This window comes from Eumetopias jubatus, unplaced genomic scaffold, assembly GCF_037043125.1.
Source record: "Eumetopias jubatus isolate StellerSeaLion01/CBP00866 unplaced genomic scaffold, mEumJub1_p1.0 scaffold_12, whole genome shotgun sequence".
In the NCBI taxonomy this organism is placed as follows: Eukaryota; Metazoa; Chordata; class Mammalia; order Carnivora; family Otariidae; genus Eumetopias; species Eumetopias jubatus.
In genome coordinates this window covers 50,409,265-50,428,828 of record NW_028274818.1, presented here as the reverse complement: position 1 = coordinate 50,428,828, position 19,564 = coordinate 50,409,265, and the positions used below count along the sequence as shown (strand labels likewise).

The 19,564-nt window shown below is 41.3% G+C and overlaps 1 protein-coding gene across 1 annotated transcript in view; it reads left to right on the top strand.

Moving 5' to 3' along the window:
* The window catches only part of PAPPA2 (pappalysin 2), a 260,705-nt gene that overhangs the window by 183,999 nt on the left and 57,142 nt on the right, over positions 1-19,564 (top strand). The window contains exons 14-16 of the mRNA XM_088016851.1: positions 346-517; positions 3,936-4,113; positions 5,329-5,542. Of these exons, the coding sequence (XP_087872977.1) occupies positions 346-517; positions 3,936-4,113; positions 5,329-5,542 (564 nt within the window). The remainder of the gene's footprint in view (positions 1-345; positions 518-3,935; positions 4,114-5,328; positions 5,543-19,564) is intronic.

Below are 19,564 nucleotides of genomic sequence, written 5' to 3'. Positions count from 1 at the left end.
AGAACTACTGGTTGTTAAACATTTTGAGGATTGCTCTCTGATCCAGCCATTTCTGATGGCATCCAGAGCTCTTGAGACACATTCCCCACCTTGTCCTGTCACCATTTTGTCCTCCTGGAAAAGCCGTGGAAAGTCAGTTAATCATTCATTACTTGTTAACTGATATTGTTCTTGTTTATTTCATGTCGCACCGTTCCAGGTCACATAGAAGGAGGTGATGAATTCAATGTAGGTTTTGGAGATCATTCTCTTTGGTTTAGAGGCACTTTCCAGAGGAAGCTGCAAAGTCTTTGCTGCTGCCTGCTTATCTGGAGTCTAAGATGCTTTTGTTTCTGTCATCCCCAGCTGTGTCCATCGGCCCTGTGGGGAGCAAGGCAGCTGTGTGCCATTGCTGCTTGATCATGCGGATATGGTGAACTGTACCTCTGGTGGCCCAGGTCACATGAAGTGTGCTATTACCTGTCAAAGGGGGTTTGCCCTTCAGGCCAGTGGTGGGAAATACCTCAGGCCTGTACAGGTGAGTTGGAAACCCGTGGTCATCAAGACCAAGCTCCAGGGAAGGGAAGGTACTTATGCTCCCCTCCCTGGCTGAATGGGGGAAGGGCAGGTGTTTTTAAATCACTTGGAAGGAAAGATGAGGACTCTAACAGGCAAGGATAGCACAGCTTCACAGAAATACTAGGTGCAGTTCCCATTAACTAGGGTGTCAGTTTCTCTCATGCAGACAGCAGGTAGGGACACTTATCCCGTTCTCATCCTCCTTTCCCTGGCAGAAATTACAGTCCCACTTTTGCCTTCAAGATGAGAATTTCACAGTTTACATTTTCCCACAATTTGTAAGCAAGATAGGTTGTAATCAGTTTGTCTGTGGCTCATAGTTTGACTCCCAGCCCTCTTTATATAAGAAGCCTGGAGAAAGAGTCTGATTTTCTTCCCTCTGTTACTGAGGTGGGGATTATATCATGATTCTAGCTTTTGCCTAATTTTCCACATTTCTCCAAGCTACCATAGCACCATTTCCAGCATTTGAAGGTAGTAGAATATATTAGTTAAGAGCGTGGCTCAGGTGACAAACACGTAATGAAATTTGGGCTCCACTGTCTATTAGTTGTATAATTTTAAGTAAAAACAAACAAAAGAAACTAATCTCTTTAAGTGTTCTTCCATATTTGTGAAATAATGAGGACAGAAGTATTTATGTCATTGAGTCATAATGATGACTGATTGGAAATAATTGAAAAGCTTCTAGCTAAATGATAGGCACATAGCCCTCATTAAGCTGCCATTACTTTGAGCATGATAATGTATTCTCATGTAAGAATTCTGTTTTCCATCTTTCCTTTAGAGAGCTTTCAATACTCTACAGAGGAACTTTAAATTTGAAATCAGCCCTTAGAAGTCATGACCATCATATGAGACAGAGAAAGGATGCATTAGGGAAAAGATAATGGTGCTTGAGGAGAGAACCAGAAAGACATTGAATGATGAGGAAAGAATTAGATGCATGACTGATAGTCAGGTATCATTGGTGCAAAAGATTGGAATTGCTTGCATTTTGTACCAATTGACTACTTAGCAGGTGGTAGATTCATGGAAGAATTTCACTTGCTTAGAGATGGTCTAAACTCAAAGACACAATTGTTGGTTTCAGGTGGTTTAGGTTCCACATAGAGAGAAACAGTTTTGATAGACCTGGAGACATCAGCTCCTTGGTCGATGGTGCTTTGGTCAGAAAGTCAGAGCTCTTGTCCCCTGTTCTTCACCCAGCTTCACTTACACTAGAGAAGAGATAGAATGACAAAAAAAAAAAAAAAAATAGGGACTGACTCCATTTGTGTGATAGGTAAAGAGAGGGAGAGAAGAAAAGACAGTGTTTGCAATACATTACAATTAGGAGCACAGTCAAGACAAAATGGACAACACTTAATGAAGCCAGGAGAAAAACCAGGCAATACATGCAGAGTTCGAGACAGATTCTGTAAGCGATCGTTGTGGTTCAAGCCCGGCTTCCATGCTGTGATAAGTGTGCAAGGGGCAGTCTGGGTGGGGAGGAGGAAGGTGGGAGCTCACCCTCTGCCAACCATGTGGTGGAGTCAGCAAACACAGCTCTCCAGCTGACTGCTCCTGTCACCCAAAGCCAGCCCCACTAAGGAAATTATACAATCCTAGCTCGTGATCACAAGACAGTGGGGATATTTGCTTTTTGTTGACATAAGAACTGAAACTAAACAGAAAAATGTGTCTGGCTTTGACTTGGGTCCTTCTGGCAGGCAACAGGGAAACATTGGGAAGAGGGAGGCACAGCTGGTCGGGAGGGGGTGTCAGGGGTGACAGGTGCTTTCACCAGTCATTTTACCTTTGGCTTCACTGTCACTGTGGTCTCCTGGTGGGATAGCTGCTGAGCCACAAGAATGGAGCTGCAGAATCTCCCCGCGCTCTCTTTGACCTGTGGTAACCCATTGGCTGGAGTGACGGCTGTGCTCTTTCCCAAACAAGCCATGAGCTTCCAGGTCTCTCAGTCCCAGCTCACTCTGTCCCCCTCACTCTGGACACGTTCTTCTCCCCTTTCCCTTGGCAGCTGGGAAGTCCTGCTCATCCTTCACAGGCCAGGTCCTCTGTCACCTACTCTGTGAACCTCCCTGCAGACACTGGCCTCCTGCTCGTGCAGGGACAGTCCCTCCTCCAGCCCCCATGGTGCTGTCTCACAGAGCGAGCACCTACATAAAATATGGCTGCCTCCTTTTACATTTTTATGTTTTCTTTCTTCTTGGTCCGTTTCCTACTTCTTTTGTTTTGTCATTTCCGTTCTTTGTATTGTATTCTCGCAAATCACTACAGAAAGAGTAGGCTATAATAAATAACAATATATATCTCTTGCATTTTCCTTCCATATTTCCTTTCCTCCCTTCCTGTCTCTCTTTCTCCTTCTTTCCATTCTTCTCCCTTTGTTTTTCTGAGCCATTGTTTCAACCTGTGATTTGCTCTGCTAGTAGATGATTAGCTCCTGGAGGGTATCTTGTTTATCCAAACCTAGACAGAACCTGGCCCTTCTAGGTGCTCAATAAATGTCTCTTCATTTATTTAGTGATGAGGAACTCCAGGGCTACCCCACAAAAATGACAGGCTCAGGGAAAGGGCTGGAATCTCTCCAATTTAACCAGAAGATTTGGAAGGTGCCTTGTATGCATTGATTCTCAGCTGTTCTTAGATATTGTGCACCATTCTCAGTGGAGGTAATTGTGTTCAGGAGCGTTATCAGTTGGTTTATGGCTCCCAGCAGGAAACAGATGACATGCTCTGAAGTGGGCAATTTGAGGGAATTTAATACAGGGACTACTTGTGAAGGTGGAGACAGGATGCAGGGAAATTACAAGGAGATGGTGCAGAATCCCAGGGTCAAAGGGTGACATCACCAGTAGGCCTGAAGAGTTGACTGCAAGGAGCAGGGAGCAGAACCCACAGGAAGAGAGTGTAGGAGAGGATGGAGAGAGCTACCAAAGGACGAAGCCAACTGGCATTACTGGAGTAGGAAGAATAAGACCTCCTTTTCCCTCCTGGCTCTGCAATCTCCTGCCAGTGGGTCCTGGGTGCTAGGCCTGAGCACAACCAGAGGCATGAAACCTATAGGGACACAGAGCATGGTGGAGAAAGGCATAGAGTGGATCCAAGAGCACAAGGGAGGCAACCAAGAGTTGGCCTGGAGGAGTGTCTCCATTTCATGATTCTCTTACACTAACAGGGACGGTCAGCAGCAGCCTACGTGGGTATTGAAGACCTATATCAAGCCAACAGGGCCTAAGGAGGGAACAAGGCATAATCATTTTACCTATTTTGAATGTTTGCACCAATAATCACCAGGACTCCGCCAAAGCCTGGAAACGACTTTGATAAGCTTTTTTATGTGATCTTGATGGAAAAAAATTCTCTGTTTCTAGAAGGAAATTCTGCTCACATGTTCCTCTGGGCACTGGGACCGGATTGTGAGCTGCATGCCCCTTGATTGTGGTGTTCCCCACCCATCTTTGGTGAACTATGCGACCTTTTCCTGCTCAGAGGGAACAGATTTTCTGAAACGCTGTTCAATCTCCTGTGCCCCACCAGCCAAGCTTCAAGGTATTGTCAGCCAACCAGGAACTGAATGCAAGTTCTCTTCAGCCTCTCTCTCTTTGGGGTACTTTAGGGATCTTTTCTTCACCCCAGTACTCTTCTCATTTGCTCTGCTGTGCCACCCTCTTCTGATAACACCACCAAAGTGCCAAAGGGCAACACCATTTTTGTCCTGATGACATACAAGAATGCCCTGGCTCAGATCTCATGAATGAAAGACACGTAGACTTCCCTGTCTTTATTTGATTGTACGTCCTCTGGAATCAAGCTGACTCACAGTGGCCTGATCATATTAATAATCAAAAGAAACACTTTATCATGCACATTTTTTTATTTAATATTTACAACCTTCCTATGAGCTAGGTGCTTTTAGTTCTATTTTATAGATGAGAACAGAGTTCTATGAGTTGTCCCTGGCTTACTGCTAGTAAGAGATGAAGATAGGGTAGAACCTGCTCTGACCCCACAACTTGCTCTTGACCTCTTCTCAGACTTTGGTGTGCCTCTCAGTGACCCAGGAGGCCCGTTACAAATACTACTTCCTGAGCCTAATGCTGACAGAGCCTGATTTAGTAGATCTGAGGTGGGTTGGTGATGCAACTGTGGGAAACTCATAGATTGCCTTCGGAAGAACCGTGAATTACACCGAGGCATATAGTGTGGTGTTTAAGTACAGAACTCTGCATCCCAACTGCCCAAGTTCAAACCCTACATCTGCCCCTTATTAGCTTGGGCAAGATGCCTAACCTCAATTTCCTCATGTGCAAAATAAGAGATAATGATGGTATTTATTGCAATGGGTTGTTTGAGGTGTGAAGTTTATATAAGTATTGTAAAATGCTTCAAACAGTGCCTGGCATATAAAAGCACTATAAATGTGTCATGCTTTCCATGACATGGTCACTACTACATTTTTATCATTTGTAGTTAGGAAGTGAGGTCATGATTTATTTAGTAGCCATTCTATCATTCAGGGAAGGAAAGGGAGGTCAGGGAATCGTTATCTGATCTCTGTTCTGTGTAAGAGATCCCAGTGGATACTCAGAGAGTAAAAAGAGATAGGATGAGCCCTGGACCTGAGATGCCAGAGAAGCTGCTCCACCAAGAATTATGTGACTTCCTGAGAATGCCGACGGGTTGATAGGTTTTTGTTCTTTTTGGCTACACGTTGATTTCTGGACTCTGCTCTAAGCATCCTGTGCTGCTTTTTCCTGGGCTCAGGACTGAACCCGTGGCTGACCTGTCTTGAAGATGGGCTCTGGTCCCTCCCCGAAGCCTACTGCAAGTTGGAGTGTGACGTTCCTCCTGTTATCCCGAATGCCAGCTTGCTCCTGCCTCCCTGCCTCCAGCACAACCATGACGTGGGCTCCGTCTGCAGATACGAATGCAAACCAGGCTACTATGCTGTGTCGAGTGTGGACAGTAAAGTCAGGAGGTGAGCTGGTTTGTTCTTGGGTCTTTGAGCTTCTCTCTACCTTCACGCTCTCATTTGTAAATCCCAGACGTTGCTTTGGAAATAATATGAAGACCTTCTGGGTTGTCCATCGCTTGTTGTGTTGGTTTGTTTTTCTATATAATCTCTCTTCACCTGCACAGGTATATTCCGCAGTCATGCAGGCAGGTTGACCAGGTGTGCTTTCTGGAAAGCTATTCCTTCCCATAGAAGATCCCACAGCCTCACTTAGGTGATTTTAATAGAATCTCTGCCCTAATTATCATTGTCCTTGAAAGTAAGTGTTGGGAGCTTCTCAGGTGTTGTCACCTGAATCCAACTGTGGGTGGAGCATCCTCATCAGGTCGTGTGGGAGCTTATGGGATGGTGGCTCTGGGAGAGACCTCCTGGGCTGGTCCCCAATCCAGCCATTTATTACCTGTGTCATGCTGGGAAGGTTTCTTTCTCTGCTTTAGTTTTTCTCATCTGTAAAACAAGGATAGTAATAATAATATCGACCTCATAGGGCTTGGTGTGGGGACTAAATACATTAATCAATTAATAAAATATAAGGTTTGATAAATTTATTTTTAACACATAAAACATATTAGCCATTAATATTATTGTAGTCTTTCTGCTTTCTCCCTGCTGGACTTCCTGTATGTGCAACTCCTAGACCCAGAAGCCAGGGTGCATTTCTTCTGATCAGAAAGAACAAAAGGAAAGGCTTTGAAGAGAGTCATGCTGGGCTTCAGATCCCAGTCATCTCCTCTTTTTATCAGCTGAGTAACCTCAGGCAAGTTACTTAACTCTTTGGGTCTCAGTCTCCTTTGTAAGTTGAGGATAATGCCCACATCAGAGGGTTGAGCTGAAGATGAAATGAGATAATGCACATCCAACCCAGTGCCTGCCTTGTGCCAATTGCTCAATAAACGGCTTCAGCAAAAGAAGGTTTTTCTGAACAAACAAAACAAATTAAAAACTTCCAGAAAAAGAAACTCCTTGTACTCAGTAAATAGTAGCTATTCTTTCCCTATCATAAATTATGTTAGTATAGGAGAAAATCCAGTTCATTTCTTACCCATGACTTAATTAAAAGTCCGACCATAGTAGTTTTTTTTTTAAAGATGGTTTTTGTTTTGAACTAATACAATCCCAGCTATGGCATTACCAATGATGTCAAGACAGACAAACTTTGCTTATAAGCTAAAATTCTCTAAGGGGACAGAAGAATATCAGGAAACTTGCTCTCTGGCTCACATGTGCACCCCACCATCTTACTATGGGGTGGATTGAGTCTGGCTTTGCCCAGAGCCTTACACTACAGAGAAAACCCAGGTTTCTATGTGGGAGGATGCGGGGGAGCAAGTCAGGCGAGAGCTAGGCTGATGAGAATATGAGTAATACTGATGAAAAATTCATAAGAGGCAGCACTCCGGTTCAGTGGACTCTAGCAGGTATAGTCAACAGTTTTTGACAACCGAAAACACATTTGCATGTGATTTTCATAGGCTCTAGATCAATTTGCGTAGGCACACATTGAAAGGCAGTGAGGACCCAGGCCATCTTCAAGTGTGAATGGTATTACAACTCCTCTAGAGGAGGCTGTTTTCTGGCTTTTTCCCCTCTTGTTTCTTGCCTCCCTTTACACAGACTTGCAACTGACTCAGGTGTCTGCAGAACAGTGCAGAGAAGAATAATTGTGGGGGAGAGCAAAGTCTCAGGACCAGGAAGAATTGAGGGCAGAGGGATGATTTCTAACTCCCGCAGCCCACAGCTTGTGATGGGAATGAGGCTTCCCCCCAGAACTGTGAGCTCTCTGCCTTACCCTGCACCTTGGGCTCAGCCAGCTGCCCCAGCAATGGCAGGGGCACACAAAGGCCATTTGTTGGTACAACTTTTCTGGTTGAGAAACTGGAAGCTTGCAACATTGGCATTGGTTTTGGCATAAACATTTACATTCACAAACACCATGCTGAAGAAAGATTAAATTATTTACCACACTGTGTAAACTGATTTAAATCTTAGTTTATACCTGTTTACATAGCAGGCGGCGGATTGGTCATCAGAAGTTTGCAAGTTGGGCGTAAATCACCGTCACTTGCCACTTCTGTTTACCCAATGAACTATGTCAGCCTTGTTCCCCGCTTGGTGGGAAGAGCCCAGAGTTGTACAAATGGGGCTCTAAACTTCTTTCTAGCACATGCAAGCAGGAGGAGAAGAAATTGAGAAAAGCAGACAGGGAGATCAATCCAGAGAGAGTGAGCACATGCTAATTTTATGCAGTTCTGCGAGTAGTGGAAAAAACCCGCTTGATGGTCAGATTCGAAGCTTGTTGTTTGCACGACTCTGAACAATGGACTCAATATCTATGTGTCTCAAGTTTTTCATCCATAATGGGAGGGGTAGTAATTTCTACCCAATTGTGTTGTTTTGAGGCTGAAAGGAGGTAATTGTTCTGGAAGCATTTTATCAATTATGACATTCAATGTAAGTACCATGTATTGCTTTTGGTTCATTTCTTTTTAAAACAAGGAAACAGCTACAAAAATGTCAGCCAAGTACATTCCCTTCCTGCTCTTCTCACGTCTTTTGAACGTTGTTTCAAGAGAAAAGAAAGACAAGTACTGGATCTGACTTTTCTCTTTGGATCAGCCCATTTAAGTTTTGTCCCATTCAGCTCAGAAGGGGCAGGGAAGGCATAGCTGCAATTGGCAAGTTCATTGCGTGCATGCTCTCTGCTGGTCTGAGGAGGATCTAGGTTCCAACCTCAGGGAGCACACAGCCTCCAGGCTCCCTCTTTCATGTGCTTTATTTTTCCTTGAAGCATAGCAGAGAAGGAGATAGCTACAGGAGAGGCACATTCACCTGGCCCCTGGATTCCTGGCCCCTTCTTCCCAGGATTTGAAAGTGGCACAGCCCACACTGAATCTAGTTCCTGAGGACAGGGAAACTGCAATGACTTAGGCCTGGGTCAGGGATTCACCCAAGTCCAATGGATTCCCCAGAGGGAAATTCAGAAGAAGGGTAAATGGATGTTGTGGTAGCAAAAAAAATCAATAAAACAAAAATAAATATCCATTCTATAGTACAGCTATACAATGGTACAGCCATACCATGAAATGGCCTGCTACCATCAAAGATGTTTGGAAGAATATTAAAGACATGGGAAAACATTCACAGTACAATGTTAGGTGGATAAAAGCAAGAAAGTAACTGTTATAAATGATAGAATCTCTATTTTCATATTAAAAATATTTTTATCACTTTTATATTAGCTAGAAATGATTATGATAGTAGTAGTCATAATCTCTAGGTAGTAGGTATTATATTTTATATATATAAAATATATATTATATATATATTATAAGGAATATCTTTTCTTTTTCTGTTTATATTTGCTAAATTTTCTAGATTTTATAATGATATAAATGGATAAACAGTTTAAAAACTAAATAATGAAGTGAGCTAAGATTATAGCAATTTGTGGAGGCAGAGAGTAATAAAAGGAAAACTAGGCAGATCTTTCTAAATAGGTGAACCCAGGAGAGACCAGCACTCTAAGACAGTACCCTATGCCCAGATCCTTCTATGTTTTGAGGACCAGCACTGTCTTTGTTCTTGAAGGCCATCTCACAGTTTTTCCTCCAGTCCTAACACCTCTTCCCAAATTTCCAGCATATCACCTCACTCCCCAAAGTGAAGGGTCTGCCCACAGGTGGGCAAGCTAATTTTTGCCCCAAACATATACCCCTGCTTCCTGCTGTCTAAAATGAAGTTCACCACCTTTGCTCTGGACCTCATCTCCCTTCTTGGGGATTTCTCTCCACCCATTTACCTTCTTCTTTCCTACATCTGAGGCATCTCTCTTCCTCTTGCCCATTACTTCTCTTTCATTATTCTCAGGTTTCTCTCACCTTACAACTCAAATAAGCAGAGCCTTTACTTGATCCCATGCCTCTGCCCTCAGCTACCACTCCAGCTTTCTCTCTCCCTTTCACAATGAAACTTGTTGTAAGAGTTGTTTGTATTCACTCTCTCTAACTTGCCATCTTTTCTCTCCTTCACACTTTGACATTCATGTTTTTACTCCTGTCTCTTCACTAGAGCTGTGCTTGCCATGGATCTTTCTGCTGCCAAATGCAGTGACTCTTCTTGGTCCTCAGGTTACTTGAGAATATTTGGTTTACGTTGTGGTCACCATGACAGATAGGATGGACGCTTCTACCCATAATTTGGTGTGGATGTTGAAACTAATGATACCACACATAGACTAAGAGACTCTGAAAGGGTTTATTACTCATATAATGAGGCCTTCTGGAAAGAGAAGGGGAGGACCCCAGGTTGACCTTCAGATGGCTGGAGAAAGCAGGGAAAGGAGAGGGCCTGGGGTTTTATGGTGCTTAGGGAGTCGGGCTTGTATCAGGGTTTCTGCATGTGAACAGAACCTGTGTGGTTTGAACTTTCTCCTGAGGCCAAAAGAGGAAGCATACAGCTTTCTGATAAGCTTGCTCAGATATGGGAGATGGTGGGGCTTGAAAGCTGTCAGCAAACATTAAAAATGGAGTCAGCCTCCTTATTATAGCATAGTTGGCTACGCTCTGCTTGAAACTTCTTCCTTGATAATGTTCTTTTTCACTCCCTAATTTTCCTTCTTCTTCTCTATCTCTTCTCAATTTTATCAATTTTATTTTCTGGATTTCTCCCCTCTGCCCATTTCTTCAATGTTGGTGTTTCTCTGAGCTCAATTTTCTCTCTTATTCTGCACGCTTGTCTGGGATGAAGCTCATTTACTCTGTAGCCTCATCCATCATCCACATGCCGATGGTTCCTAAATCTGTACCTCCTATTCTAGTCTCTTCCCTTAGGGGCCATAAGGACCATTAGAACAACTGCCTGTGGATATAGCCACTTGGATATCCCATCTGCATTTTATACTCTTACTGTATAAAACACAGCCTATTATAATCTTTTTCAAATCTTGACATCCTCTGTGTTCCATGTGGTTGGTCAGGCCAAGAACTCGCACATAACTTGAGATTCTTCAGTGTTCCTCAAACCAGTCATCAACTTCCATTGAGTGTCATCTTACTGACTCTCAGATATGACCATCTCTCCCAATTTCTGCTGCCACTTCTCTATACCAGGCCACTATCTTTTTTCACTTCTGAACTGGTCTTTCTGACTCTAGTCTTTTTCCCTTCAATACATTCACCACTTTGCAGCAAAATTGATCTTCAAAAAACAGAATTACAATTATAGTTTTCCCCTACATAAAATTGAATGGACAGCCATTTCACTAGGAAAATAAAAAATCTTAAAATAGTTTCAAGGTGTTATATAATCTAGCTGGACTTTGCTTACGTCCGTAGGCTTATTGCCTACTCTCTTCCCTGGGAGACCACTTCCTTCCAACTGTTCTTTTTCATTCCCTTTCATTCCATTTCATTTTCCTTCTCCTTCTCTAGGCTCTCATACCATTGGATTGATGTTACTTCCTCATTCAAGCCATGGCTAACATGCCTCTGGGCCAGAGCTCTCCCCAACAGTGACCTTTGCCTTAGCTGACTCTTACTCTCCTGTTTTTAGCATAGGTACAGTTTTATCTAGGAAGACTACCAAATCTCCCCAGTCTGGAAGAACTGCCCTTCCCAGGGTTCCATTGCACACAGAATTTCCCTGACATCATTTATCTCACTGAGTAGACATGGTCTGTTTACTTATCTATATTCTCCGAGAGACCATGAATATTTGTTTAGCATCGTGTGCCCAATGGCTACTACATTTTTTGGTAGGTACTCAATAAATACTTTATGAATGGAGGAAAGTACATTTATTAGAAAAATCTTGATAGGAATTTTATATTAAAGTTGATACGAATCAATGGTGCAGGAAAGGGGACAGTTTCTTATGAGGGAGTGGAGATCTCTATTTCAAGGGCTTTAGAGTAGAAGAACTCTAAAAATATATGTGTATGTTTTTCTTCTAACAATTGTCTCAGCAACATGGAAGGAATCATTTTCTCCAAAGGCTGTTTATTTTTGTCTATTCAACACACATGTAAGCTTGATTAGCACAACTCTATATAAGTTAATTGTCACACAAAAGGATTAGACCTCTCAACAAGCTCACCAGAACAACAGTTCCCATACCTGGCTGCACATTAGTATCATTTGGGGAGACTTAAAAAATCTTAATGTTCAGATCATACCCCAAACCAATTACATCAGAATTTCTGCAAGTGGGACCCAGGCATTAGTGTTTTGCAAAGCTTCCCAAGTTGCTCCAATATGCAGCCAAAATCAAGAAGCACAAGTCTAGGGGAACCTTTGTTTCTGTAAAAACAGTATCAGTCATGGGATTTTGACTTGTCTAAAAATATCCAGAGTAATGTTTCTTTTTTCAAAATTAGTGTAACAGCACTTTTGCATGCCAGATTTTTACATGTCTCTTTGAGGCTTATTTATATTTGGAGTTAATTGAAAAAATACAAACAATTGTAACTCCAAAGGAATTGTAGTAGTTTCTTGAGTTCTTTCTTATTGACATTTTACAACACATACACAGGCTCCTTTAAGCTGCTTTCTTTTCCTCCCCTGCAGTTTTCTTCTACATACACATCATTGTTCATCGCCCCTTTGTTGTTTCATTAACTTGACTTCCAAGGAAGGTAAAATAAATGTTTTTGACTTATATTTTTATCAAAAAGACCATATTATAGTCTCCCTTATCTTTCACTCCCATGGCTACCTTTTTCTTATTAGGTGTTATCTTTATGTGCGAAGGTTAGATTAACCTCATTAGGACTCATAATTAATTTAACTTACAAATTATTCCAACCTTCTAACCTTACTTAGACAGCCTTTCCCTCTGTAAGTCATTAATCAAGATGCCATGTGAAAGGTGCTGTAGTAGTCAGATCTTTTTTAGAGTGATTGTAAACAGCCATACTTTCTGAGAGTCACTCATGATATCAGCTTTTCCAAAGAACACAGATCTATTTAAGTTCTATAAACACAAATGTAGGTCAAGACTGTAAAAAATAGGCCTCACATTATGACTATTTAGTGTTTAACAAATGTTTGGTTGGTAAACCTCTTTAAATGGGGATTTGTCTCCTCTGACTTGGAGGGAGGGTTTGGGATGGCCGTGGATTATACATGTGGACTTGACCCATCTCTACACACAGAAAGATCATTTGGTGTGGCAGAGAGTTAAAAAGCATAAGGCTTTGGCTCTGTTCTGTTGGGTTGATGATATAATAAGATGATAGTATAATACGGTATACTATGATATAGTAATGTATACCTTGATAAACTGTAATATAATATGTTTCAGTATATTATAAGATAGATGAGGAAACTAAGACTCAGAGTATCATTAGTAGTCTTCCCACAATCACTCAGCCAATTTGTGATGTTAAACTATTCTTACTCCAGAGCCCATGCTCTTGGCTAACAAGACTTTCAATATTGAGCAAATCACTATATCTCTCTGGGCATTTTTTTCCCACATCTGTAAACTAAGGGGAAATCTTGAGTGACTTCCAGCTCTAAAAGTCTATATTTTATTTTCTACCTCGGTAAAATCAACGAAAAGAGTTAGCACTTTGGCAGAACACCATTGAGACCAGTGATACATAACAATTTATTGCCACCAGAAAAAAACAGAGAAGCACTGCACAGGCACAATCTTAGTGGGCAGTACTTAAGGAAATACTGGGAAGACTTCTGGTCTGAGTGACCAGTCAAGGTTTTATCCTCTTCCTCTCGATAGGTGTTGGTCAATTGTTCTCTATTCACACCCAAGGGGATTGAATCCGGGTCTTCCTTGAAGACAGAATATGGGTACATTTTTAAGATCTCTAGAATTGAATTTAAAGATTAAGTACTTCCCTGAAACTTCCCTAAAGAAAATTTAGTCAAAATGCTAGGAAGACTTTCCTTAGTCCAAGATTTATCTCTTGGCTTAGTGGTAAAGCACACAGGTTCTGGGATTAGTGAGATCTAAGTTTGTATTTTAACTCTGCCACTTATTAGCTCTTAGACCTAGGGCAAGTTACCGAACTATACTGAATATCACTGTTTTTATTTACAAAATGGATATTAGGAAATAGAATTACTTATAGCTTTTTAGAAGGATTAAATTGGATAATAGATGTAAAGAAGTGAACACAGTTCTTAATCATATGAAGCTTTAGGTCAGCAATAGCTGGTATTTTATCATCATCATCAAAATCATCATCAGGTTAATGATGCTTGCAAAATGACTGTTGCTTTTGGTGTGTTTAGCAGGTAAACTTCTTTAACAAGGAAAACACTCAGCTACATTTTTATCAGTGGCTATTGTCTCCTATCCATTGTTGATGTCTGTATTCCTGAAAAACAATGTAGGGACGGAAAGACTGAAGCTGGCATTCCAAGTAGGAGTTATAGGTCTTTGGTTACGAGGGCCAATGGGGGAGTGTATTTCCTCTGCCTATAAAACACACACACACACACACACACACACACACACACACACACACGAAAACAGAAAGTTCATTAAATTAAAAATATATATGTGCAGTTCCCTCCCCCAATCAGAACCATCCCTGAATGCTTCATCTCATCCTGCTGTCAACTCAGTGAGTTATCCAAATACTACAGTGGCTTCAGGTAGACCATGAAAGGGAAAAGGGGATATGGGGGGGGTAGAGAAATGGAAATGAAATAGTCAGCAAGATAGAGCTGGACATACTTCAAAAATTGGGGCAAGCACATAAGGTCGGACTGGTGTGGGAGCAGATAGGAAGGGCATGTCCTGGAGATGTCACCTAGATATTTAGACTCTTGATCTTTTTGAACTGTAGCTTGAACCTCTGAGGTTCAATTGATTTTATTGTACCATAGGAAGGGAAAGAAAGACTTGGCTAATGAAATGGAAATGTGTGGTTAAGACAAATGCTAAACCTCCTTAAATATCCTGGATTTGCAATTTCTAAAAACTCAGTAAAATAATCTACATAATTTTTAAACTCTGTGTCATAACATTGTGCATATACACATATGAACAGCTGTTAAACCTATGTGTATATATAGACAGAGACACATGTGCTATCTATGATTTGCCAATTAAGGGACACACTATAATCTCTATGTACACTCATGCATCTGTGAGAAATAGAAATTTGTTTTCTTTCCATTAAGACATTGTCTGGCTTTATAATTAGTGTTTATAGTAAATACATTCAAAGTTTATTCTTGGAATCCTCAATTCTCTTGCCATTGTAGGATAATGTGAGCTTTAGGCTAATTGATTACAGCCTCTTTTGGCATTAAAGTGACTAAACCTCTTCTCCAAGCCTTGGCCACTCAAATGCACACCTGGGTGCAGGCCAACTCCCTGCTGCAGGCTTCACAGGGCTCCAGCGACTGGTATGCAGGCCTTTACTTCAAACACAGCATTCGTTGAACTCATAAATTTCCCTGTGACCTTCAATCTCAAGCTAGAGAACATCTGATTATAAAACTGTCCTTCCTTTTCAAATATTATATTGACTTCTGATTTCTCTATTAATCAGGAAGAATAATTTTTAAAATATTTGGGTAAGCACTGAATTTTATACACACACATACACAAACACACACACCAATAGGACATTCTTCAACCCATACTTTCTCTCCCTGATGCCCTTTCTTTGTTTTGTTTTGTTTTTTTCTCTCTCCTTATCCCATCCTCTCTCTCAGGTTCCAGCTAACGCCTTCTTTGGCCTAGTGGGTGAACATTTTGATTGTGACCTTGCCTTTGCTGTCTAATGATGGAGTCAGTTCAGGCCAAACTGATTTACAAACTATCTCCTGAAGGATTCTGGGTGGGACAAAAATCGGAAGAACTGAGTACGGTGGGAAGATTGAGTAGAATGTTAACACTGAACCTTCATATCACACACACAGGGAGAGAGAGAGAGAGCAGAGGGATGGACAGAGGTGTGTGTCTGAGTAGATTTGTTGGTTATCAGAGCTAATAATTTCTGCTGCTCATTGGGAATTGTATGTGCCATTCATTGTACTACATACTTTATATACACTAACTTATGTAATCTTCTAATAACCCTATACAGAAGCTATTATCAACCCCATTTTTCAGATAGGAAAACTGAGACAAGAAAGCTAAGTAATTTTTTAAAAGCCAGAGATGTATTTAGAGCCACATCTGGAGTTCAAGCATTAGTCTCCTGCTTCCAAATCATCTGCTCTTCACCAGTGTATTCCTGATGGGAATCACCCATCCACTAAAAACCTGCTTCAGCCACTAAAAACCTGCTGAAGGCCACTGGGACCTCTGACTTTCACACCTCTGGGTTCTTGCATGCATCAATCTTCTGGCAGGTGTGCCCCTCTCCTCCTTCCCTGCCTAATAAACTCATCTCCAAGTGTTTCTTTCCTGCTATCCTTCATGTCCCCAGGCAGTGCTGGTGGCTCCCTCTTTGAGCTCCCATAGGTCAGTATTCTGGTTCTCTTATGGTATTATTATTTGTTTCTAAAACCATACAACCTGGGCACCTGGGTGGATCAGTTGGTTAAGTGACTACCTTCATTTTGGGTCATGATCCTGGAGTCCTGGGATCAAGTCCCGCATCAAGCTCCCTGCTCAGCGGGGAATCTGCTTCTCCCTCTGAGCCTCCCCCCTCTCATGCTCTCTCTCTCTCTTCCTCATTCTCTCTCTCTCTCAAATAAATAAAAATCTTTAAAAAAATAAATAAACTATATGACCTAATGTAATGCATAGGCATGTACTAGATACTCAGTGAATATTTGTTGATTGGATGTATGAATGCTGAATGATGAAAGATGGGGAAGGCAAGAGATTCCTATTTAATAGTTTTTGTTTTGGAACCAGTTCACTCCTGCATTTCAGTGTAACCACCACGTCCTCAAGTATACACTGAAGGGAATGAGTATTAGAATTCTGTGGTAATGTTAATTGCCATTGTATGTTTGGGTTTAAATTGCATGCATTGTGGAAACTTCAGAATGTTTTAAAATCTGGGGGTGACCTGAGAAGATTTGGTAAGATGATAAACCCTGTTAGCTTTATGGAGAATTATGTGAGGGGCCAAGAGACTCATGCAAAAGAGATTAAGTGGGAACTACTGAACTTAAAATGAGCGAGGCTGAGAGTTGGACAACTAGGGTAAGGTCAATGAAAGGGGGAGGAGGGGCCCCAAACTTGAGTTAGGTGTTCAGACCTGGGGCAAAGCATTATTGCATCTGACAGTTTGGAGACCTAAGATTTAGTAGCAGAAAGCCCAAAGATAGAAGTGAGGGGTGGGGCTTAGAAGTAGAACTATCTGTGTACTTTTAGGATTTAGCACACTGCTTATTCTGACAGAGAGGCACTATTTTACATGGAAGAAGAGCTTTGTAAGGGGCATTTTTTTTGAGTCAGGGAAGAATGAAAAACCAAAGCCAATGTGTCTAGTGGGATGGTCCTACTGACACTATTTCTTGTCTAGTGGAGTGGACTGGGGCTAAACATCGAGGGCCTGCTGTACAGAGGGTGGACTCACTGATGGGCTATGGACTGGCCATGACTGAAGTCTGCCTGCTCTTCATTTAGGATATTGACTTGAGAAACCAGGTCTGCAGTTTGTTAAGAGAAAAACTGGTACGGAGTTTGGAAGTGCTGATGGTTCTCTCTGGGGTGGGGTAGAGGACTGCGTCTTTTAACACAGTCGAGAGTAATGCTTCTCAAACTTGAATGTGCATAGGAATCACTTAGGGATTTTGTTAAAATGCAGATTCTGATTGAGTCAGTCTTGGGTGTAGCCTGAGATTATGCATTGCTGACAAACTCCAGGGAGATTCTAGTGCTGCTGTTCTGGGAACCACATGGTAAGTGGTAAAGGGCTAAACTATACTGAGAAAAGAGGCTTCTAATTTCAATTCAAAAGCTGACTGTGTGCCACATACAGCACTTAGCCGATTAATGCTTTAGTTTCTTAATCTGTGTTATGAAAATAATGTGGTTACTCCTTGCTTTTACACCTCCTTTTTAGAGATGTTCTATGTAGTAGGATTTTGTGACATTCAGTATAAATGTACTAGGTAAAGGGAGGTACTTTATCTGCAGCTTCATTTCTAGGAATAATGGTGCTTTCATATTGTGATTTAGGCATTGGCATCAGATGGATCATGGTACTTACCGATCCTTCTCCTTCCATTAACCAGTTAGATAACCCCAAGCAGTTGTCCTACTTTTCTAAGCCTTACTTACCTCATCTATAAAATAAACATTTTACATTCATTGAACTAATGTTTATGGGTGCCTATGATGTACCAGACATTGTGCTGGAGACTGAAGATATAATAGTAAATACGGTCTTGCTCTCACCAAGCTTACATTCCAGTGGGGGAGACAGGAAATAAATTACTAAAACTAAAAAAAAAACAACAACCCCAAAATAATTAGAGTATGCATTCCTTGAGACAGGTGCTTTGATTAAAAACCAAAAACAATAAAGGTGTAAAATAAGGTTGCTCTGGAGTGGCAAAAATTATTTTTAGATAGGAAGAAGAGCCAGTAAGAAGAGCAAAAAGAAAAACACAAGCAGAGAGAATAGCACCGAAGTCCTTTGGAAGGAAAAAACTTGGTTGTGCTTGGGATCCTAAGTCCAATGTGGACAAAGTACATTAAAGGTGAATAGGGCATAGGATGAAGTCAGAGAAAGTGGGACAAGATTATGTAGGACCTTGTAAGAAATGAGAAAGTTTGGATTTATTCCCATGCAAGAAGAGGCAATTGAAATGTTTTAAGCAAGAAAATGACTTGATGTAATATATTTATTTACTTTATAAAATATCTCTCTGACTGGTATTTGCCAACTGTATAGGAAGGGGTCCAGAGAAGTGGGGTGTCCAGTTAGGAGGTGAGAGACAGGAACTTGGGCTAGCACTCATCACAGTGGAGATGCAAGAGGTATGGCGACAGATTCCGGAGATATTTGGGAGGAAAAACTGAGAGGACTTGCTGAGGGATTGAATAAAATCAGATGGTGGGGAGGTTGGGGAAAAAGGTAAAAGTGAGAGAAAGAGTAGAATCAAGGATGTCTTTAAGTTTCAAATTTGAGCAACAAGGTAGATGAGTGGTTGAGGAAGAGCATGTACAAAGATAAGGTAATCAAGAACTCACATAACAATAGTCCTCACACAGGGGGGTTTAAGGATAAAATGATATAGGTATGTATTCTTCTGCATAATCCCTAGCACTTAAGTGCTCAATATTTTATTGTTTTTCTGTTATTGTTATTATTCATGAGGGACTACCCATTGGAGACACGAGATGCCCTTGATTGGTAAAGACATGATAATTCTCTTGGACTCAACAATCATATTTTTATTTTCTCCAGTGAAAAATAAATAATACTTTTGAAAACCCTGCAGTGGTGATAGAAGAATGGGGTAGGATAGACTCATGTGTGCCTCAAACAACATCAATCAAACTTTCAGCCAAGTTTTGATTACAAGATCTTTATTTCTGGCAATGGTGTAAGAAGCAGAAAGAGCACAGCTGGATTTTCAGCACTAGGTGGATACCACAAATTCTGGAAATTGGAAAAAAGCATCTTCTAACTTGGACATTGTGGTGATTTGTCTGGAGTAGTTAGAAGGAAAATAAATACAGACCTTCTCCTAGCCCCAACTCCTCATGGTACCATTTACAGAGTAAGTTGTCTGGCTGTAACTATTCCTGTTTGGTCTTTGCTAAGTATTCAGCCTTTTTAACCAAGGTTGTTAGGTATGTGATTGTACTCTCTGACTTCTACACCTAAGGCTAGTTTTAGCTATAGGAAAGTAGTGTAGATTTTAGTGGTTTTCCAACCTAGCTACATAAAAAACTGCTGGCCAATTTAAAAATACAGAGTGTAGGGTAGTCCCAGGATACTGGATTTAGTAAGCCTGTCAGTCTAGGTTTTTTAAATGTCTCCTACATAATTGGTCTACAAATATCATTTGGAAACCATTGGTCTGAGGATTGGGGTGT